Source organism: Pollachius pollachius, assembly GCF_949987615.1.
Source record: "Pollachius pollachius genome assembly, chromosome: 18".
NCBI classification, from domain to species: Eukaryota; Metazoa; Chordata; class Actinopteri; order Gadiformes; family Gadidae; genus Pollachius; species Pollachius pollachius.
In genome coordinates, this window is record NC_136951.1 from 1,903,982 (window position 1) to 1,928,872 (window position 24,891).

General features: G+C 42.1%; 2 protein-coding genes across 2 annotated transcripts; both read right to left on the bottom strand.

Moving 5' to 3' along the window:
- Positions 1-11,156: 11,156 nt before the first annotated feature.
- tdgf1 (teratocarcinoma-derived growth factor 1) lies at positions 11,157-14,632 on the bottom strand (the record flags this gene model as incomplete). The annotated part of the gene is made up of 6 exons (XM_079755764.1): positions 11,157-11,257; positions 12,423-12,532; positions 12,717-12,831; positions 13,773-13,937; positions 14,420-14,469; positions 14,610-14,632. 6 exons carry the CDS (start codon positions 14,630-14,632, stop codon positions 11,157-11,159), a joined length of 564 nt encoding a protein of 187 aa, XP_079611890.1.
- A 304-nt stretch (positions 14,633-14,936) lies between these two features.
- LOC307089539 (putative nuclease HARBI1) lies at positions 14,937-20,817 on the bottom strand (the record flags this gene model as incomplete). Its single annotated transcript, XM_079755885.1, has 5 exons — positions 14,937-15,038; positions 19,554-19,921; positions 19,997-20,108; positions 20,233-20,360; positions 20,736-20,817. 5 exons carry the CDS (start codon positions 20,815-20,817, stop codon positions 14,937-14,939), a joined length of 792 nt encoding a protein of 263 aa, XP_079612011.1.
- Positions 20,818-24,891: the final 4,074 nt, after the last annotated feature.

A 24,891-nucleotide genomic window follows, 5' to 3' on the forward strand; every position in this document is an offset into this window, starting at 1 on the left:
TGTCAAGGTGGTTCTCAGTCTGTTCTTCACAAACTTTAATGTTGAGAAGGTCCTCTCACAGGCCACTTGACTGAAGGAGAGTGTCAGCAGGAACTTGTAGGCCAATCCAATGACATGATAGGAACCAGTCAGAAGGTTGAATTTGGAAAGGACCCGATACACACAAATTGCACAGTCTTTACAGGAGGTGCAGCTGGTGACTGTGAGCTCCAGGCCATCTCCATCTTTGGTATGCTCTGCTGCAGTCCTGACAGTGTAGGACTCCAAATGGGGCAACTTTATTCTCTCCCACTGGTTGGCCAGATTATAGAGCTCGGCCTTGAGCCTTCCAGGTGTGGCTCTGTCGTCAAATCTCAGGAGACATCGACTGAGTTGTTCCAGGGATTCAGATGGGAGGTTCTTAACTCTCAATGTGTCAAAGTTCCTTGGGTCGAGGCAGGCAAAATCATCATAAAGGGCTCCATTTGCAGAGTAGCGTGTTTGGATGCTCTCAGTCACTGTATCCAAAATGATGTTGTGTACCTTGATCCTGTACTGATCCTCTGCACTCAATATGTGTTCTTCCTCTGCTTCTTCACCTGGCATGGTCTTTTTCTTTTTGATTTTTCTTTGAGGGAGAGCGGCCTGTACCACCTCTTCAGATTTGTTTTCCTCCAGCTTATCGTTAGCCCACTCAACAAAGACATTAGCGGCTTTTGTCACGGCATCCATGTCCTTTCTGCATTTTTTTAGGCTGTCTTGGGCCCCAATTACTAGGCGATGTGCAGTGATTAGGTCCATGCCACTGGTCTGCAGGTAGTTGGAGAGTGGGGAGGTGATCTCAAATATCCTAAGAAATATTTGTGCAGTCAGGATTGTCTCATGCTTCAAAAAGGACTCAAAGTAACCATTTGCTTTTGCTCTGACAGGTGGTTTCATTGATTTATCCTCCACTATCCTCTTCAGTGTTAGGATTAAGTCCACGAACAAGGCATTGTCGGGGTTACCAAAATAGCCAAATATTTTGCTGAGAGCCTGGTCCTTTGCCCACCACCTAGTTTCTCCAATTGGAGACAGCCTTTTGTGTCGCTTTTCATCACTCACCTTCTCCCAGACATTCATACGCTTGTATGAATCTTTATTAAATACAGCTACATCATTTATAATAGAAAAAAGAGATGCACTTTCGATAACAATGCCTGTGGTGTCTCCCAAAACCAGATTAAGCACATGTGCATAGCACCAGATGTGCACCTGATTAGGAGACTCTGATGAGAGTAAGGTAGAGAACCCCTTGTATTGGCCTTGCATGTTTGCTGCACCATCAGTTGAGTTGCCTACACAGTTCTGAAGATCAATATCCACCTTTGACAGAGTTTCTTTAAGTAGCTCCACAAAATATTCTCCAGTTGATGACTCACATTGAACCACACCTATGAGCTTCTCCTGAACTTCATCATTGACATATCTGAGGATTACAGCACACTGGTCTGTGGAAGTAACATCCTGTGTGGTGTCAATCTGCACAGAAAACATCCCTGCTGCTCTTACCTCCCTAGATATGCTCTCCTTAATTAAGTGACTGATGACGTCAATGACTTTGTTGACAGAGGTTTTAGAGAGCAGTGTTACCAGGGATCCTCTGCCTTTTGCACCACTGTCATGTAGGCTTTTGCTTTTTTTTAACACATTCCTTCACATGTTCTTGGAGCGAGACATCAAATTTGCTTAATAGAAATTAATAGATAATTAATAGATAATTGCTTAATAGATAATTTCCAAGAAGTTCCCATGGTCAACAGTGAACTTATCCCAGGTATATGCTGCTTCAAATTCAGTGCCTCTATAGCTTAGACCACACTTCCCTAAAACTTTGATCACTTCTATTACACGATCCATGACTTGGAGAGATTTGTTTCCCACAAAGTAGGCTTGCTATGTCTGCTTGGCTGGCTTTCATAAAATATGCCTCTGCACTATCTCTATGGACTTGGTATCTTTCATGCTCTTCTATTCTTTGATGAACATGCTTCCAGGCTGTCATCCCCCCCTTAATAAATGTGCTGTAAGTTGCAGATGGCTTTGCATAGGCCAAACATACTGAACAGTACAGAGAGTTGTCTCTTTGACAGTATGTGAGCCACTTTCTGTTAATGCCATCTTTCGTCTCATAGATGCTCACACCTTTTCTGGGGGGTTGTTGAGGGTGGAAGTTAAAAAATGTGGAAAAATCTTTTGAGGCTAGGCGGTCAAAAAAAGGAAATCCCTCATCCTCATCTGGGTGAATAGCTAGCTCAACTTCCCCTTTGCTGGACCGTGACTCTGCCTGGGTTGACTGTAGAGCTACATCTGCAATAGTGGATATTCTTTAATTTATGTTTTTTATCATTTCAAACATAATCTTGTTTTTGTTTATATTCATAAATCATTGCCCTTGCACCTTTCACTGTTTCTTTGCTGGTTTCTGCTCCATACTCCTCCTTCTCCTCCACCTCCTCATCACCACCATGCCTGGAGTCACCCTGTGTCTCAGCATCACCTCCGCTTTCACTGGACTTGACTAATAACAACAATAATAATAAAAGTTAAGAGACTATAATTCTTAAACTTACTTTTAGCTCTATATATAATAGTATATAATATAATATATAATATCACGGCCAAAAGCTGTGTGCGCCTCCAGATGATATTGTAGCGTCACAGGGTTTGGGAGATGGGGGCGGGCCGGGGTTTGTTGTGCGTTGCTGTGGTTACCGGTGTTGAAGTGTTAGCGGTGGTATCTAATAAATCGCTTTCTAATCAATACTTCATTCACTGCCTCTTCCGTGGTCATTACAATATTATGAATAGTTCTCCGGCGTCTCTGGTACTTCCATAATTAGTTTAAGTCATTATTATATTGCCAAACATGCTCGCTAGTGCGCCTGTCATAGCTATGCTGCTGTGTCCTGTTCCCGCCTCACCGTTGGTCTCGCTGACAGGAGGGTCGTCGCCGTCAACCTTGGCTTTTCCACGGAAAAGGTCGGTTAATTTAGCACATTTGGCTGCGTCTTGCTCTAACATTTTTTTTCCTTTTCAACCTCAACTTCTGAGCGCCACCCAGTTCTTTTTCCTCTCCACCACCTTTTTTCCTTTTTGACATTTTCGTATTTCTGTGTAACTTCTGTGAGATCAACGAGAAGTAAGTGACCCGGCCGTGCGTCAGGCTGAGCCAATCAGAAATGACAGACCGCGGATCAGTCCAAGTTGGGAGGGGCCGTTCGGCCGCTCGCTTTGGCCGCTCGCTTTGCCCCCATACACTGTGGGGGTGCTCCCCCCTCTAAATTGACAGGAATACACCGTTTCACCGTCAGGCAAGACCTCCGTTTCGCGCTGTAAGCAAATATCCGGCAGCAGGCCACCCCAAATCACGGCTTACTTAACTTTTTCATTTTTTTTAACATCCTTTACAACAAAGAAATATATATAAATATATAATTAAAAATAATAATAATAATAATAATAATAATGATAATAATAATAATAATAATAATAATAATAATAATAATAATAATAATAATAATAATAATAAAAATCTAAAAGAATTTCGGCCGGCCGGCTCGGCCTGAAATCGTCCGGCCGTTCGGGAAATCTGTGTGTGTGTGTGTGTGTGTGGGTGTTCTTGTGTGTGTGTGTGTGTGTGTGTGTGTGTGTGTGTGTGTGTGTGTGTGTGTGTGTGTGTGTGTGTGTGTGTGTGTGTGTGTGTGTGTGTGTGTGTGTGCGTGTGTGTGTTTATGTGTCTGTGTGTATTAATCCATATGATAAGACAGTAGGATGGTGTCTGTTACACATTTAATTATCCCTGTCAAACTAACATGATAGCACTTAGGATTTACACACAGAAATACAGACACAGACGCACACACACACACCAATACAAGCACACACACATGCACTCAAATACATACCCAGAAACACACAGACACTCAAACGCACACGAACTGTTTCCTGACCAATGCACCACATTTTTTAAGACTGGCACTGGGATAGCAGGATTTAAAGCCCAGACCAGTGTCTGGTACAGTCAGCCTGTTTGTGTGGTCTTGTGGTGAGCAGGGCTGTCAAACACTTTATTGGAAACTCGGGTCCACTGAGTCCCAGACAATGCTCACACGCGGCTAAACCATGCAAAAAATAAATTCGGCAGCATTCAATTCCGATCAATAATTGACCTCACAGGATTCAAAGTCCAGATAGAACCACTTATCTGCATGGGTTGGTTGTTGAACCATGAGCTTAGCTGCCTTCCAACCACACCTGCTTTGAATCGTTGGCAAATGCAAACACAAGCCTTGGTTTTGACAGACCTTACGTTGCCCTTTTGAAGCAGGTTTTCTTAACCGAACTGCACCTTTCAGATGCCTCATAGTCCCCATACATGGAGTGAACTCGACTAGGGGTTCACTCCAAACATCCAGGCATTTCTTACCTACTGCTATCAGTAGCACTCTTGCTAGCCTTGTTCCTCCACTAACTAAGGTATTTGTTAGCTTTTTTCTTTCTTTGTCTACTCAAGATTTTGCTTTTAAATTAAATTCTACAAATATGCACCCCAACAATGAGTATTAATGCATGTGTATTTAATTTCCCCCATTTTAGCAGAAATGTGTGCATGCTGCAACCCTGCATAGGCTGTCAGCAAAGGCACATTTTTCTGTACATACAGTGTATTACAACTGAAAAAGTACTTTCCATCCCTAGCTATGAGCGCCCTCTACTGCCAAGGCGGAGCCATACAGAGGCATACACGACACAAACATTTCAGACGCTGTGAAAGTTGACTTGGCTTGATTGATGAAGGTGCCAGGAGAGGACGCATCAGGGGAGGTGAGCGGGCCTCCATTGTGTCTTGCTGGCTCTTCGGATCTGCTCCTCAAAGAAGCTCTGCTGGTTCTGGTTCCTCTGGGTGAGCCTCGTCAGCCAGTCCTCCCGCAGCCTAGAAAACAATTCAAACAGAACGCAGACCTACGTTATTGCTACTTTATTCATCCCAGATCGGAATTAATCTGGTGCCACAATAAATGTAAGAGATGCAACTATTTAAACAAAACTATATACACAATAACAGTAATATCAATGTTAATGTAAATGCAAAAAATATAGGTAGACATGAACAGTTAATGCTACATTATTAAAACTTTATATTAAATACCATTATCTATCTCAGTGTCCTACATGGTAGATTATTGAAATGACTTTGATGATAACACTTTGATGATATTCTGACCTTTAAACTAGCACTGTAAGATTTAGCCATGATTAAAATAAAAGCATTATTTACGTAAAATGTTTTGATGAGTGAAAATGTGCTAAATAACATGTTATTCCTAACAACTGCTTACACACTAGATAAATACATGTCTCATGATGCCAGATGAATAAAAAACTCCTTTTTATATTTAGATGGTAGATATTTAATATATGTGTGGTACAGATGGCCTAGTGTGAGTGCCACACATATTATTAGGATTAATCTGATCCATGCATCTGGTTTCTGTTCACTTTTGGCTGTCAATATCATAATATAACCTTTTGGCTTTTTTCACATTTTCTTAATTTTTCATGTTGACAAGATTCAGGGGACTGATGTTAAACAAACACATTATCATAACATTGGTGCTCTTGTAGAAAAAAATGCAAACACAAGGACCAAGTGCCCACAGCGACCCTGTATCTAGTGAGTACAGTGGGACAGCCTGGTGTGTCACTGGTCAGGGTGCAGCTTTAATATCTCAATCGCTATAAAAAACGAAACGCCCGAGCGCCCAGGCCTGCCCACCCCTCCATCTCATCAATCATCACCTGGTAGCCTGGGAACGTTGAGTAGAGATTAGTCCTTGAATCCAGAGCAATGCCTGAGATCAACACACATCGTGAGCTCCGTCCGGTGACAGACACGTGTAGCCCGCAAGCGCCCCCATACTGCAGTCAGCGTGTTGAAATAATACCAGGGATTATAATATCCTATCTAAATAAAATATTTAATTTGATTTAATTTAAATAGCTTAACGTATACAAAAATACTCTAGTCATATCACTTCCTCGTCTTTGATACTATAATTACCATAATTGGATTGAAAAATCATCTATAATGTTATAACAACATTATGTGTGTCTATCACAACCCAAACTACTTACAAGTTTTTGTAAAGCTCTCAGAGAACTAACTTTGATCTAGTTTTACTCTCCTCATTCTGCTCTCTTCCCAACGGGGTTGAAGGAATCTCTGGCTGTTGATTGGCTGGCTGTTCCACCGAGTGGCAGCTGCAGGGAGGAGGAGGGAGGGGTGAGGTGTGTGTCTGGAGGGGATTAGTTTGAGGATTAGGGTTGTATTCTGACATTTCCCGGGTGTTGATCCCTGTTGACCCCCACAGCCCTGATCATCTCTGTTCACATACGGACACAAGCCCTGCTGGACTCTGGAGGCTGGGGATTAGTCACTGTCAGCCCAGCATGAAGACTTGCTTTGTCTCTGCCTGACTTGGAGCCCAGCTTGCTTTGGCTCATCCTATCCTATTCTAAACATGGAGCTGCATTGGTGATTATAATATGGAGCAAGTGTTAAAGGAATTGACTCTACGTCTTACAACCAGTTCTGTTCTCTACATGGTACAACAGTCTATCTGGAAGATGACCCAACCTTCTTAAGTCTGTCTAACATCTATTTAGATCTGGTACTGTAGTCATAGTGTCGGATTAGTCTACTCCTCAAACTGTCTGGAGGTCCCATGGTAAACATCTTGTTTGACCAGTTTAACAGACCAAGTGTCTAGTTAGTTAGTCTAAAGGTAACCAACCATCATCTGGACCAGTTGTTCTGGGTTACAATTCTGGTCATTTCTAGCGTAATTGGTAAACCATAAGGTCTGGTAAGTTTGTCTAATGACTGGTATCATAACTATTAACTGGTATCATAACGACTAACTAGTATCATAACTACTGACTGGTATCATAACTACTGACTGGTAACTACTGACTTGTATCATAACTACTGACTGGTTTCATAACTACTGACTGTATCGAAACTACTGACTTGTATCATAAATACTGACTGGTATCATAACTACTCACTGGTAACTACAGACCTGAGCAGAGCGCTGTCTCTCTCCCTGCTATGCTCCGCCCTCTCCAGCAGGATGTGCTGTTGGATCCTCTGCTCCCAGAAGGACTTCAATTTGTGCTTGTCATGGATCCTAGCCAAACTCATTCCCTGGGAGCACGTAGACATGCACACACACACACACACACACACACACACACACACACACACACACACACACACGCACACACACACACACATTTAGTCTTTTCGGATTTTATCCAAAAAAACTTACATTTGATCAGATACATAAGGAGCAGCTATTGGCTTGGGGACATCTTGATCGAGGACACCTACAGTTGACTGCAGACATTAGGGTTTCAGCACTGGACCTTTCAACTGGGAGTCAAACACCAACAACAACATAAATATATAGTTACACTCGCTAAACTGCTTAACTCCTATCCAACATCACAAAACATGTACACAATATTAAATTATTTTATGATCCAAGACACACATTATTTTGATGTCAACCCATACCATCTGAAGCCCAACCTTTGATGATTTATATATAAATCATTAAAGATTGGCATATGTTATAAATATGTTTGTATGATATATTCTCAAATGGTATTGTTGCAATTATCTGTGCATTAATCAATAAAGTGGAATAAAAGAGGAGAGTACATACTGCCCTCTGTTGTTCTTCTGGCTCTCTGTCGTACTCCATTCTCTCCTCTTCCTTCCTTTTCTCACTCTGTCTTTTCGGTTCTTTAAATCATTCTCCGCTCTCCTTTCTTCTCTCTCTCCCTCCAGTCCTCTCCTTCCCTTTTATTTCATTTTGTTAAATCCGCAGCATATCCTGTGTGTGCCTTGTTGCCATGACGAAGAGATTCCAGGCATAGTTGACTGATGATCAGTTGGTCTGTCTGCCTAGCTGTCTGTCAGTCTGTCTGACTGTCTTATCTATCTACTTTGTTTTGTCCGTTCATTCATAATTCACAAATACTGCAGAAACATTTGTGGTGATATATGACAAACAGGAAACATTATCCATGTTGAACACACTGTCTATTCATTATTTGTGTAATAGAATACCAATATACATGACATGTCACAACATTAACTCACACTTTTGACTGTTAAATAACGTTGAGATCTGTGTCATTAAATCAGAGACTGGAATTCCGTTAGGTGAGGAACTCTCTGCTGGGGGTCAAGTGATACCCGGGACCCCCCTAATCTCCCTAATTTAACCATATTACATGGAGCAAAAGCCCTCCGAAACTTCCTCCCCAAATCAGTCTGCTGTCGCTAGGTAACAGCTGGGGTGGTTAAGCCACCAAGGGACTTGTTATGTAGAAATGTGTGTGAGTGTGTGTGTGTGTGTGTGTGTGTGTGTGTGTGTGTGTGTGTGTGTGTGTGTGTGTGAGGAATTGCGGTTGTCGGGGGTTACAAGATTGGCAAAATGTTCCCCTCTTTCAGCCACCATAGGTAGTATGCAAATCTGAAGGCAACAATGTTTTGTTTATCCATAACTGTTCGGTGTAATATCCTAACTTATCATGTAGGTCTTATAAAGGCATGTAAGCTTGATGAAGCTGTTACATTATCATTCTTTCTTCCCAAAATATTTGGATCTCTTGTTCCCCTTCTTTGTAATTTTGGATCAAAATAAAAGTATTTAAATGTGTAAGTCATTAAATGTGTGTGTGTGTGTGTGTGTGTGTGTGTGTGTGTGTGTGTGTGTGTGTGTGTGTGTGTGTGTGTGTGCGTGCGTGCGTGTGTGCCCATGCATGCTTATGTGTGTGTGAGAGAGAAAAGATGCATTTGCAGATTTGCATCTGCATTTCGATAATATACTTAAACTTGCTTACTGGTTTCTACTTCAAGTCATAAAAAACTCAACTGATCCGCTGTCATTCTGCATCGAAATTAAACAGAATAACTCTCTGCTTCCTCACGGTTGGCCTCTTGGTGTCACTGTGCTGCAGTACATTAGCTTTGTAAGACTAAAAACATTTTTAACAATTTCACTTTGTTGTTTCCAAACTATTTAGGCCCCATGTTCAACCAAACTTCTTGCATTTTTTTATCTGCTTCAACACACACACACACACACACACACAGACACACACACACACACACACACACACACACACACACACACACACACACACACACACATACACACACACACCATCTTATTAACTATCTTAGTCAAAAGCATCTTGAAAATTTGCTTCACATTAACATTCAAAGCCAACTATGTGTTGGCAAGTACATAGTTGCTAAGTATTTTATATGAGCCTCTCTCCTGGAGAGTGATTATTTTACCAGTTGATCTTAAAGTGCTTTATGTGACCTTTTGGTCCCAACAACGTGACTAATAAGATTAAGGCTGACACTATAGCTCTTCCCCCACCAATAGACAGATTAGAGCCAGATTACCTCAAGCAGAGGGAGAAGGAAATTGCAGAACCATAGACTCATTTGACAGATTACCGGACGTCCTGATTCAAATCTTGCTTAGCAGAACAAGGCAGTGACCAGAGATCCCTTACAGAAGTGAGAGTATCTGTTCTTATACTCCCTCCCCCTCTCCTTTCCCCCCGGCAGTTAGGTCACACCAGGCCTGCTCCAGCCTCCCAGCTCCTGGGTGGACCAAACTGATACCTTCCATCAGATACACTAGCTCTATAATCAGTAGCTTCTGGCAAGGCGGAGGTCCCATGGTAAACGAGCTGCCTGTGTGCTGTTCCCAGGGTTCTGACCAAGCATGGCTGTGATTGGTCAAAGATCATTTTTCAGGGCGCAAAATGCTTATTTTTATTATGTTTTTCTTCACCTTTCATAGTTATATTTCACATTTTGAAACGATTGTCCTTTCAATGTCTCAGTTGTCTGTCACAGTTTTTGAAGGCTTCTGTATATTTAAGTCTTTATGTCAGTCTGTCAGACTGCCTGTGAGGCTGCAGCCTGTCCATCAGAGTGGATGGGAGGCTGTCCTCTATCTCTACGTTCCAGTGACTGGAACACTGAACAGTGATCAATGTGCCGTGTTGACGGCACATTGATGTGCCGTGTTGACGGACAAACCTCCTGTTTGTCTAGTTTAGATACACACACACACACAACACTGAAATGCCAGGTGATAGGACAGGGTAGGGTTTGCTTTGGAGAGTGAAAGTAACTAACGAGGGGGTTGGGGATGGAGGGGGGGGGGGGGGGGGGGAGTATACAGAAAGGGAGAGGCAGATTAGGAAAGTTAGATAAGTTATTTTAAGTTGTATAGTGAGGATACTAAAGTTAGTAGTTACTATATTTGAGTTCCGGAAAAAAAAAGTATTGGTTTATTAACTATTCTTTTCAAACATTTGTGTTTTTGTATTCAAGGATTTTCGCCTCCAAACGAAAAACGTGTCATCGTCCAGAGAATCCAAAAGGGAGTTAAAAAAAATCAAACTAAAACAAAAAACATTAAAAAAAAATATTTTCATTAAAAAAAATCTTATATACAGTTTTGTTCACGTTTCCTGTCTTACAGACAAAAAAAAACACACACCTTATACTGGAAAGAACTGAGTTCATGGTCCACATTCAGCCCACCTTTCACAGGACAATACTCAACATACACATTTGGTGAGGGTTGTGGGCCGTCATGGTTTAGAGATGTTTACAGCACCGCTGTTTTCCACCCAACCAGTGAAACGTTTAAAAGGGTAACAAAAAGAGACACTTATGCACCTCAACAGTATCTGAGAGCCTCACAGGCTGTTTGGTACCTTGTCTTGAAGATGTCTATTTAAATAAACAACCAAACAGTAAAACATGAACTGCTGTGATTGTAGAAAGTAAAACTCATATAGTATTTAGTATTGATACTAAAATAATATCAGTGCAAAAACAATTATTCCATCAATCATTATACAAGCCACATGACCACTGGTATAAGACTTAAGCTTAACATTTATATGTCGATAACAAATTTTTTTTTTAAGGAAAACTAAACATTTTTCAAAGAAGCAAACTTCCCACGCTGGTAAGACTTGTGGGGAGTATACAGTGCCATACAGTCGCCATGTTGTACAGTCCCTCACAACAGTAAGAGCAGCACTGCGGTCAGGAACAGGAGGTAGTGGATCTGAACCGTCCCCAATCCAGAAGAAGGAAACCACTGCACCTCCTCTGAGTCCTCTGCAAGAAAGAAAACAGAAGCGGAAAACATGTTAACCAGATAACATGGAGTGCTGGAAGAAGACAAAATTCCAAAAGGGGAAAAAATGTTGAAGACAGAGAAAAAGGCAGACAGAAAGATAAAGAAAGGTAGACACACAGAAACAGAAGGAAATGGAGGAATGGGGGATGTGAATAACAGAGGGCATTCAGTGGGACTTGAGCTGTGAGTTAGCATGTCTAAAGCCGGTCTAAGGGCTGTATAAATATGCAGAAAGATCCAGAGAGAGGGGGGAAAGGAGGAGAAGGCCTCGTTAGCATGTCCTGCCTCTCCTCTGTTGGCAGAAAAATCCTGATTTCAAGAGACTATTGAAGAGTGATAATAGCCATGTCACACATACACACAGGGTTTTTTCTAACTTTATCTAGGATCCCCCCCCCCCTCACCACCACGCACATTCCTGTGTGGGACAATATCTGTTCCATTATCTGTAAGATAAGGATCTGGCCAGTGTCGTGCCATCAACCTGCAGTTCATTGTAAACCAATAATTCTGTTAGTTGGTTTATGTGATTTTTTTTTCTTTAGAAAAGAAAAAGCAATGCTAGCAAAACATTTTAGCAATGTTGAGCTGATTTTCTGTTATTATTTTGTATGGACTGTTTGTCTGCCCTGTTGAGGAAGCCTGGTCAGCCTTTCATGTTCACAGGACAACACACGGGATAAACCTGAACTTGAAACACGAGCCCACACACACGTCCTTATAGCAACCCTTGAGGCCACATGTCTAGCTCACACAAAACAAAGGATGGGCCCCCCACCCCGACCTCTCAAGGCTAAGGACCTGCAGATCTCCTCGTCATCACTCCTTTCATATGCTAGCTCCCCCCTCCCCCGCCCAAGACCCAATGGACCACCGAAACCTGTTAAACATGACACAGGAGCTTATGTGTATTTGTCCCTGGAAGGAGGATTTTGGGCTTAGTTTCACGATCACAGTGTGTCTGTGAACCGGCCCCCTCTACTTTCAAGATGATACCCATACAGCCTGCTACCCTCAGTATTTAGGTGAGGCTTTTACCTAAATAGACATCAGATACATCTCACTAAGGAGCAGGTGAGTGTTAGGGCCTCTCAAATCAAGCCCTGTACCTAGTGCCCTGGGCTGTGTATGGGTATAGCTTACCGCAGTCCCTGTGGAAGACGTGGGGGAAGCAGTGCAGGGTGCCGTAGCCGCAGCGGCAGTAGGAGCAGCCCTTCTGAACCCACTCCCCATGAGGAATCACTCCGCAGCTCCTGGAGACAGAGACCAACCACATGCTCAGGATGACTCTCGGTTTAAAGGGGAGGCGGGACGCAGATGGCCTATAATAACAATACTAATTCAGCGTTATGGTTGTTCATGAATACATTTATATGCCAAACTAGTCCAGAATTAAATACATAAAGATGAGAGCTTTAAAAAGGCATGGCAACAAACCTGATCCTCTCATCGTATTCACAGCTCCGGCCGGTGAAGTACCGTGGACACGTACAGAAACTACCAAGAATGCACGTTCCTCCGTTCTTACAGCACGCGCGGTTCTGCTTTGTACCTGGGAGAAATGATAACCGTTAACGATAACCTGACTGCTTCATGTATTTTCATATTTTACAAGGCATACTATTGTTATTGTCCTTTTGGTGGAACTTCTTTGTCAATTTAAGTGTTGAGAGAGAGGGAGAGAGAGAAAGACATGGCAGCCTTAATAGCAATGGTCCCATCTTGTTATAGTGTTTTGACTATTTTCTAACATGTTTTGAGATAGTCATGTTGGCACTGGGCTGTGGTAGTGTTATCTGGGTGCTAGTGAAACTAACCAGGCCCTCTCTCCATCACCGTCTGCCTCCCCCACCCTCCCTTTCTCCCTTGAAAAGATACAAGCTGACATTCTTGCCGTACCCCCCCTTCTGCAATGCCAGCCAGCCGTAAACAACACACACTATTCTGTTTGTCCGAGAAAATCCGGTGCAAACATCCAAAACTGACACAGCGACTCCAACGACCTGCAGGGCAGGCTGAGAGAGGAGCACAACACTCTGTTGAGCCTCCTCGACCCTTCACTCTGTGGAGCCTCCTCGAACCCTCACTCTGTGGAGCCTCCTCGAACCCTCACTCTGTGGAGCCTCCTCGACACCTCCCTGCAACCATAGAACCTCTAGACGCATCCGTCACCGCCAACAAGAGAGATAACCACCAGAAGACGTACAATGGTAGGAGGTTGTTAAGGCACGGAATCCCATTTAACCCCTGAACCCAACATCCCCGGAGCGAGCCGTCCCAGTGTTGTCCCACTGGTCACTCACTACGGTTCACATATCCATCCCACTGCTCAGATTCTATGTGTACATATTGGACTCTATACCTCCATTTGTGCTGCTGCACTGTACTCTCTACCCAAAGCTGTCATCTGCACATATTATATCTGGAATAAGACGAATCCCTGATCTGAATATAGATATGAGCCCGTACTTCCTGTCTGTGTGTGTGACCTACTTCCTGTGAGGCCGATGAAGGGCAGAAGGGGGCTGGGGTGTCGATGCTTGCGGTCGACGGGGCCCGGGAGGGAGTTGACCTGGGTGAGCTGGCCCAGGAAGTCCTTAGCTGAGGAGGGGGGCGACGAGGAGGAGGCTCTTTTCTGGCACTCTTCTTCTTCACAATCTGGAGATGGCAAAGATAGCGATTATGGTATTATTTAATACTGACCTGTACCCTTGTTTACTCCATCTGCTTATCGTTTGTTATAGGTCAGTTATTTTAGGTGTGTAAATATTCAATGTGCTTGTGTGACAATATAATGCCCTGTATACAAAAGCACGCATTTCAAGCTAAATTGTCTTGACTATTTAAGGCACATTTATCGTGATATTCAATAAAAAAATAAAATATTATGAAAAATAAATCAGTCTGTCTGTGAGATTTTCTTATTGGTTTTAATGACTTAAATTGACAAACCATGACAGAGAAGAGAAGTACTTTAAAAATACAAATTTAGAAAATAGAGCTCGGAACACAACTACCACCACAAACACCACTACCAAGTGATCAAACTACAAGAGTAGCCTAAAATAAATAAAACACACATCGAAGGACCCACTCTCGATCGTTCCGTGTATGTGTGTGTTTTGAAGTGCTTTACCAACCTGGCGATCCGACGGCCAGCGCTTGGAGGGTGATTGCCGAGAGGAGGATTCTGGATTGGAAAACCCACGTCTTAGTGTGCAATGGTTTCAAGTAGCTCATTGACTAGTCTTCCTCATTCGGGCATAGATGGCAGTATTTATGAAGTATATTTATAAAGTATATTGCGAGTCGTTCCGTTTCCAAACATACCTGATCAGCTGCGTCTTCTTCATTTTAAGTCAAGGCGTTGAAACCACCTTTAAGTTAAGATCGTTAAGATCCGAAGCAATCCCTTCAAGTTCGTTGAACGCAAAGGATTCAAGGTGAAATTATTTTAATTCGATTGAAAAGATCTTTAAAAAGCGGAGTGGACCTTGTGGTTTTCCTCCGGTTACCTGCTCCCAGATGATCAATTGGACCGAAAAGCAATCACTAAACTGACTTCCAATAAAGTACCCTCCTTCGACTCTCCCCTCTCCGTCTTTACCTCTTCATCCGAGAGGCTGCTCCCCTTAGAGCCAATGGGTGAAGCTGCGCCTAGTCAGCTCCACCTTTAGGCCCACCCCACCCCCGTTTCGGGTCCAGCCCCTCCCCAATACTCACACAACCCCAAGCAGACTCTGCTGCCCTGGAGACCCCCTGGCGCATATGGGGTCAGAACAGTCTCATTCAGTACTTCTCAAATGGTGGGGCGCGCAGTGATGTGTCAAGAGGGGCGCGAGCGGCAGTGTCTTTTTTTGGGGGTCAAGCAGCGAAGCTGCGAGACAACCTATTGTTTTCGTACGTTTTCCTATTATTATTTTCCTTCAATGGGAGTCTATGGCAGCCCATAGAATGCCTTGGTCAAAAGTTGTGAAATTTGGCACACTGGTTCAAGACAGTCCTATGATCCCTCCAAGCACATTTGGGCTCGCTAGCTCGTGTGCTCTAGCGCCACCAACAGGTCAAAGTTGGACATGCATTCATGTTTATAACTTTTGACCCATTCATCCAATATTGGCAAACAAGGTATCATTGGATTCCTTGGTCCAAGCCGAGTTCAACGCATCCTATGTCGTCGTTTTGCGCCATGATGGATTTCCGCCATCTTGGTTTATGTCAAAAACCTTCAAAATGTATCTCCTATCACAAATTTTGTCCAATCATCTCAAAACTTGGCACACATGATCTTCTGGCCATGCTTGAAACATTGAACAGATTTTTCAAATTTAAAACCGTTTGGCCGCTACAGCCAATCAATTTCGACCGCGAAGTCGCCAAACAGGAAGTAAGGCAATATCTCAGCAGCCCTTAGCCCGTAGATGTGTTTTAACTCCTCTCTCTTCACATGAGTATATTTCAAACAAATTGTCATTGCCTGGTGATGCTATCAGACCTCCCAATATAGCTAGTAAATGACTTCTCACAGAAACATCCGCGACAGCCAATCAAATTCGACCGCGAATCCGCCAAATAGGAAGTAAACGAATATCTCAGCAGCCCCTTGACATATCATTACAAAACTTGGTACATGACACTAAATTAATTTCGTGACCTTTGCCCTCTAGGGGGCGCTGTAATTAACAAAGATGTATTTTAAGTCATCTCTCTTCTCATGAGTATATTTCAAACTAATTTTCAATGTCTGGTGACTGTCAGACCGCCCAATATAGCTAATAAAATATTTCTCATGGCAACATCAGAATTTGCCCGCCATGTTGAAAGTTGTCAAAATCAATAGTACACATCCACAAATATCCCAAAAGCCACAAATTGTGTCCAATCTTCATGAAACTAGCCATATATGATCTTCGGACAAAGCTGAACACAAGTGTCAAACTCAAATTCGAAACCGTTTGGCCGTGACAGCCAATTAAACTTGACAGCAAAGCCACCAAACAGGAAGTAAGCCTGTTCTCAGCATCTGTTTAACATATCATAGCCAAACTTGGTACAAAGACTCAGGACAAGACCTTTGACCTCAGGGGGACAAAGTGAGCTCATATCTGCTGCTTTTTTATGATTTTATTATTAATATATATTTTTTATTTTTTTTATTTTTTAATATTTCACTATACAAGCATGATTATGTTAATAAAGACATTTCTCACTGAAATACAAATTGAAAGGCAGAATAGTCCGTAGTACAGGATAAAAACAGCAAAAAGTAATGATCTTCACAGAGCGAAGATCATGCACTCACCGAACTCCCCCCTTCGCTCCCTCTGTCAAGTGCGTAATAGCGTCACTCAAAATATAGCCAATCAAATCGTTTGTTTACCGGAAGAGCGATTTGGAATGAGAAAATGGCTTGCTCGAAAATTAGGAAAGTTGACCACGAAAACAGACATTTTAAAGATGAATGGACTGACCAATACATGTTCATTCACCCGCAAGGCAGTACTAAACCTTTGTTTTGTCTTTTATGTGTTGAAACCGTGGTGCTGATAAAAAGCAGGAATATTAAGCGGCATTACGAATCCAAACACAGATCCTTCGAGGAAAAGTATCCTCAGAAGTCAGAAGTATGAGCGTGGAAAATATCCGAGCTGAGAGCTCAGCATGAGAGGTCTATTCGAGTCTTCACACACTCATTAACAGGCCAGCAATGTGCAAATGAATGATCACTTAAGATTGCATGGTTTTTAGGGCAACATAAAAAAACTTTCAGTGACGCGACTGTTGTGAAGGAGTGCTTGAACGCCGCTGCCGAGACGTTACTTGAAGGTAAACAAAGGGATGAATTGTGTGAAAAAATAAAGAAAATCCCAATGTCAGCTGCAACGACAACCAGAAAATCTGAAATGTTATCAGATGACGCACTGTCACAGCTTGATGCGGCTGTTCAGAGTGCCCCATCCTTAGCCATTGATGAGTCTTCAGACGTAACAGATAATGCCCAGCTTTTGGTTTATGTGCGATTTTTTCACCAAGACAAGAAAGAGATCTGTGAGGACCTGTTGGGTCTAACATCAGTTGAGACACACAAAAGAAGATAAGATATTTATGAGGCTGTTAAGGAGATGCTGTCAAAGAGGGGGTTGATCTAATAAAGGTTGTCTCAGTCACTACAGATGGGGTACCTGTTTGGCTTGCTTGAAATGTAGGCCTAGTGTACCTGTTTTGCTTACTTGAAATGTAGGCCTAGTGTACCTGTTTTGCTTATTTCAAATGAAGGCCTTAATGCTCTTTTTGTGTTTATTTGAAATGTAGGCCTGGGGGGTATACCACAAACCTCGCTAAACATACCCAGGCTTTCTTGGGAAAACCTGGCTCGACAGAGACGCAACTCACAATCAGAGTTAAATGGTACAACGACGCTCAGTTTAGATTCAATTAATCGAACCAGGTTTTCCGCTTTAGGTTCGATGCGCGTTCACATAAAAGGGGCGTTTATTGCGTCATTTGACTCACCCTTATGCAAAATGAATCGAGCGAGAGCGGTGTATTTCACCCAAGACGAGCAGTGTATTATTTTGAATTCCTACGAGGAATTCAAAGTCGAAATCACAGCCAAGGGGAACACGGTTGCCCATAGTAAGGCTAGGGTGGCGTGCTGGCAAAAAATAGCCGACTGTGTTAAGTGAAAAGATTCTGCATATTGTCTAAAAAATATCTATCATGTATCATCATGCCTTTTACCCCCATAGATGTGGTGCCAGCACGCTCCTACGAACATGGGGCCAAGTCAAAAATAAATATAAAAATATTATTCAATGTGGTAAGTTGTAAGCTGCCATTTGAATAATTTCAGGTGAATCTAGCGGAGGAGGAGCTGGCTCTCGCCAATAACGAAGGTCGGCCGATGATGGCAGGAGTGGAAGTGGCGATGTCCTCTGACCGCACTGCCTCGACATCCAAGGCGTTTGTAATGAGTATGTATTCATGTATTGGCAATGGTCATAAATAATTGTCTTGCTAATCAAATGTGAAATGATTGAGTGTAAATGAATTGTGTCATTTTTAGTTGAAGGTATAAACATTATTTTGGAGGAGCCGCCGACAATCAATCTCCAATCAGAGGTATATAACTATCAAAGCAAAGTGTCACGTATTCTTCTAAATGTTTAATTTTTGGAAAGAATGTGCTATAATAGGTTTCCCTGATTCTTTCAGGAGACTGTCGGCCTGTGACTCCAGGGCGACTATGGTGGTGATTTTTCTTAACAATTCTTACAGCTATAATATGAATTTGTAGAATAAAAAATGCCTAGGCCTAATGGTGTCACTGACATAGCGGTTATGTAAGGGATAATGGACAACACGGCACTTATATCCAAGGTTTATGTACGTTGAACGTGGGGCCAACTTTGAACTTTCTAAAGAGCCATCACAATGGAAAACTCAACCGAGCAGTGCTGTAATTGTTTCACATGACTCTTCCTTTTGATCATTTATTCTATAGAGGGAAATGGCATTGGATGGGCCATCCACCTCCACCCCAACCTCCTCAAGGCCTTCTCGAGGGACAGACAAGGTTTTTATTTAGGTTATTCCTTTTGTATGGTTCACCAAAAGGCTTTGACCATGGTAACTGAATTACGATTTTAACCCATAATTTCTTTAGATTGGAACAGACACTAGGGTGCTGTACAAGCGCAACTTGGAGCTGGACAACGATATTAAAGTCTTGGTGAAAAAAAATCGAGATCGAATCGAGATCCAGGTCCTCGCTATTTCATTACCTAGATTTTCTTTGGTTAAGCTCGACTGACTACTGAAATAATGTTATTTGTTCTACTTTCACAGCAACTGCATGGCGATGCGACGGCTAATAAATAAAATAATTGAACACGAGCAAATGTTTTTCCGTCCATTGTATTTCTTGAACAGAAGTCACAATGAAGTTAAATGAGATTATCAAATGGAATGACACATTATCATTCATACCAAATGTAGCCTAGCCTACTTAATAAACAAAAACTAGACCAAGTGATCTACCAAGTGTAATTGAATGTAAAGTAAGTGGAACTAAACTAAAATCATTTCTGATATGAATGTTTACATTCTGTGTGCAAGACCTTGCAAAAACTAAATGAAAAAAAATAGGCTACAAAAGAAAACGTGCATCAATTTGGATTAATCCCGTTAAATAAATCGCGTAATTAACCCGTTGACTTGACCAGCCCTAAAAAAACAAAAACGCATCCTTCCAAGAGGAAAACTAAATGAAACAAAAAACTGGTTAGTGATGGCCCATCTGACCGCTGTTCCTGTGGGATGATCCACCGTGATGGGGACCACGACATCATCTGCCACCAATGGCACATGTGGGGCTCTCTCTTTACGAATTGTTGCAATATTGCGGAGCACCACACATGCCATGAGGATTTGGCCTGCCCTCTCCGGCTTGACCCTTAAACCACGGAGGCAGTTCCAGCGGGCCTTGATTACCCCAAAGTTCATCTCTATCCTCACCCGGCATGTGCTTAAGGCCCTGTTGAACCGGGCCTCTGATTGACTCTGTGGGTCGCCGTACGGTGTCATTAGGAACGACATGCAGGCATACCCTCTGTCCCCAACAAGAATTCCATCATAACGGCCTATTAGAAAAAACATAATGTGATCAGTGCCTTAATCAACATTTACAGTTAGTGATCTTGTGTATTGCGCCACACCTTGCTGAAACAGTCGGCAAAGACTTGACTCGCGAAAAATACGGGAGTCATGGACCGAGCCAGGCCATTTGGCATTCACACTGGTAACCATAAGTTGATGGTCACAAGTCATCTGAAAACGGCATTTCTGTTACAATAGTTGGGCCATTATGAAGCATATAACAAAGTTTTAGTAGGCTACCTGCATGCAATTTCACTTCCCGCATGATATAGCCCAGATAATAGGCCTACTTTACCTGCACATTGATGCTATGGGTTGACCTTCTGTTGACAAAGTCAGCCTCATGTTCCCCTAAAGGTCCAGTGATGGGGATATGAGTGCAGTCAATTGCTCCAATCAGTTTGGGGAATCCTAAAAGGGATTCTGTAGAATGTTACAAATGCAAACGTGTACACATTAGGCATTATTCCGTAACCTTTAGAGAATAAATCCAATTCCATATGAATTGGGACATTTTAAGCTGCACATAAATGCACATCACTTGGGAGACGAATCCCGCATGCATTGTGTAGCATTGCCTACATACGGTCCAACAAGGGCGATCAAATAACGAATACCCTCTGATGAGAATCTCTATCTCTCATAAAGAATATCGTCAGACAATGCCAAGGGATCGGTTCTGTCCCGAAAAACCCTCTGTCTCCGGAGAGACGCCTGTACGATAAGTGCGCCGAGGTCCACGGGAACACCCACAAATGGTGACGCCATTGTCGGAGGAGGGGCTAGGAAGCTGCTCACGCCGATTTAAGTAGCCGGTCTCCGGGTAGACTAGCTGAAAACCTGCTCCCGACAAGGTTTGGTTGTGAGCATAAGTCACCATGGTGATACAGCGACGCTAAAAGAGATCGACTTTTGTGGTCCACCTAACCTAGACTTTGAGCTCAACATACCTCGCTAACCCTCTAATCGAGGTTCGTAGTACAGGCCCCTGGTGTACCTGTTTTGCTTACTTGAAATGTAGGCCTAATGCACTTTGTGTTTATTTGAAGTGTAGGCCTAGTGTTCCTGTTCTGCTTACTTGACATGTAGGCCTTATGCACTTTTTATGTTTACTTGAAATGCAGGCCTAATGTACCTGTTTTGTTTACTTGAAATGTTAATATGCGTTACTTTGTCTTACTTGTTTTTCATGGTTAAAAGTAAGCTATTTGGAAATTGAAAATGAATACATCTGAAATTATAAGGAAATATGCCGTGTTGATTTTCACAAATGTAGGCTATTAGGACGTGGTAGGTTAGAGGTTCGGACCTTTCTTGGAAGGAATTTTTAGTAACTGGACCTTGTTCAATTTTAATTGAAAACCCCTGCTCTAGTTCATTCCACCAGCTGTAGTTATTACTAATTACTGAGACGGTCATCATGTAGCCACCTAGCCGATTACGTCTGTTCAGCAGAATTAGAATTAGTTTATTGAGTCCTATTCTGCTTGACCCCACATTGTTGCTCGCAGCTATATTTTATTTGTAATATTATTATTTTTAAATGAAATAATATTTATTTTATTTGAATTTTAAATAAACATAATACCAAAGGTCAGAAGTTTGATCTTACAAAGTCATGACAGAGGGACTTGGTGTCAACAACACAGTCTCTTCAATATGCGTACAGATCGCACGGTTTTACAATTTCAAAATGCGTGCAGTACATGCGCCAGATGCCAATTTCGCGTGCTTATGATACTCAAAACCCAGCATTAACTTCTGTGGAGGGCAGATGCGTCCACATACCACGCATCACTTTATACCCATACCGACGTCACCAGCGAGGCATGCTGCTTTCCATTGTACTCAGAACTCGGACATTTCCGTCTTCCGATAAGGAAAAGTGCAATAAAATGGTTGTTAAAGTCGGAAATTCGGGCAACACTTGACTTCACTGAGGTGACCAGAGTATGTCACAGCCCAACCCAGTTGCCAAAAGCATACGTTGACAGTGTACGTTTTCGTGAACACTGGATTACGTCGCATTCCAATGAATAGTTTAATATTTTCTGGTATACCTGAACCACACTGTATCCGCGCGTAGCCAACAAGCCAACGGGTTTTTCCATTGGAATTTGGATTATTGCAGAAAATTGAGCATCTTGAAGCACCTCCTCAAAAACTGAATAAAAAAATAAATAAAAAATAACCGTGCTCCAAAGAACGTAATGTAAACCAATGCATTCTGAATGGGAGTGTTACTCAGATTTTTCCATGCTACACAGAACGAAATGTAAACGCATGCAAATAAAGGCTCCATGGTCATAATAATTTAAATATAATTAAATTAAAGCGTGTAACGAGGAAATGAGACGATCTAGTTGTGGGCCAGCAGAGGCTGAATTTTAACCGAATTCGGCCCATAACCTTATTTTTTTACATCGTTTTTATATTATGAATAGTTTAATATTTTCTGGTATACCTGAACCACACTTACAAATTGGTGGTAGTGGATTTTCAACGGTCAATTAGGCTACAGATGTTGTTATAACGATAATTGAATAAAAGCTGGTGTAAATATTAGAGGCTAACTAAATAATTGTACATTTATATATATATAATATATATATATATATTAATATTAAATTAATTCATAATTCATAATAACGATAATTGAATAAAAGCTAGGCCTACATTTCTACTAATAATATATAACTAAATCATTTTATATTAAAAAAATATATAGGCCTATATAATATATATTTTAATATTTAATTAATTCAATATTAAACCAATGCATTTCAATCAATTTTTTCGACTTCAGAAGGGCTGCGCAGTGCACCCTCTCGCCCCCCATGTCGTTCTATTTCCCACAGTTTAGACTTGTAGTTAATACGTTTCTTTTGTATTCAACGTGACTCCTTTCATTTTTTTCATCACTGTCTGGTGGCTAGTAGGCCTAGGCTATAATGCACTCTGAGAGAAATGTGAGAAATGTGCACGGACACATGGCAGGGTTATTTGAAATATTTCATTAAGTTATCATGTGTGAGAGGTCATTCCTCCTCCTGAGTGTGTAGGGTGTGTATTCTATTCTTTTCAATGGGGCTGCGTCCACGTCACTTGACTGTCATGGTTGCTATGGTGGTTGCTATCGACCAGACTTCAGACTTCTTCTATAATCTATTTTTGAAAGCAAAACACCAAGCTCATTGATTTAACGAGGCAGGGTTATTTGAAACAATTAATTAAATATGTGTGAGATTCCTCCTCCTGAGTTTGCTTCCTATTTATGTCTAGTGTACACCCCTACTGTCCACAAGCACCCCCCCCCCCCCCCATATTGATTTTTGTCACATGGGGGGGGGAATTGTTGCCAAGTCCCAGTGGTGGTGGTTTCATATATATGAAAGAGGGCATTCAATTATACTACAATGATCAATTAGGAGGCCGAAGCCCTAAAGGAAGTGATGCAATAGGTGACTGAATCGAGAACATTTACAAGTAAGCTTTACCTTGGGGTCTCTTATATATCAAAGGGGGTCTCAAAGGACGCATACGCATCAACCTGTTGCTCCAGCCCTACAGGAAATGACTCAGCAAGTGCTCCATCTCGTTGCACCTCACCCAGCGGCTTGCTTGCAAGATTTTGGCCTGAAGTTCTTCCCAGACCTACACCCTAGCCATCCAACATGCATATCTGAGAATCAGGCCTCTCTTTAAGAATGAAAAAAAGTTATGAGAGAAATGCACATTAACTTTTTGTTATCTCATAAGCGGCGTGGTGCCAGCTCTTTTTGACCTTTTGACCCCAGACTTCAAAAACTTGGCCACAGGCCAGCTGTGTCTACACACCTTAAGCCACAAATGTACACCTCCATCCCACAAAAAATGGGGACTAGAAACTAACCTCTGTCTTATGTACATTTACTCTACTGTTGGAGGTCACGCCCCTTTTCCGGCCTTTTCGAGACAGCTAGAGCTAACAAAATGTTTACACATATTTCCCGGTGTCCCGAGAACGACATATCCGAGATTTGGATTTCTATCCCTTAGAGAAAAAAAGTGTTCCCCAATGGACTGTTATTTGGACAAAGCCCCTCAGAAGTGTTGCCTGCAAGACCTAGTGGTTCAGAATGTGGTGGAAAAAGTTTTTGAGATAGGAAGGTCCTACTGCCCTGAAATTTACCTTATATACCTTGTTCTAGGGCCTAACTGGGACCCCCGCACCGAAACTTGGCCCGGTCGGATCCCGAGGGCAGGGATGGGGGGGGTCTGAGGTTTCGGGTTAGGGTTAGGGTTAGGGCCGGCTTCTTTCCAGAGACCCACAATTAATTATATATGATGCCACCACCACTGGGAAATGCCATCCATTCTCCATATCCATATGGGGTGGGGGTGCTTGTGGACAGTGGAGGTGTACACTAGACATAAATAGGAAGAGGAGGAGTGACCTCTCACACATATTCAGCTAATTGTTTCAAATAACCCTGCCTCGTTAAATCAATGAGCTTGGTGTTTAGCTTTCAAGAATAGGTTATAGGCTGTGTCACTATAAAATCTGTCCATGCGCGTCTCTCAGAGTGACGTAACAAACCACCAGACAGCGATTAAAAAAAAACGATTCAAGTTCATTAAAAAAGTAACTTATTAATTACAAGTCTAAACTGCAAAAAAAAAAGTCTAAACTGAAAAAAACATATTCCAAGGTGCCTTTTGAAGGAAACGTTCACTGTAAAAAATATCTACTTGGTTCGACTTAAAATCATTAGTTTCCCAGCTGCCTAAAAATTTCAAGTAAAAACTCATTATTTTGAGTCTAGTTAAGCTTTGAATTGCCTTCTGTGAGTCAACATGACTGTACAGTTATTGTTGTTTCAACCTTGCTTTGCAAGTTCAAAATAAAGTGGACTAATGTGCATTCTGTTGACTTATTCCCATTAGTGGCTTCAACTTGAAATGTTAATTAAAG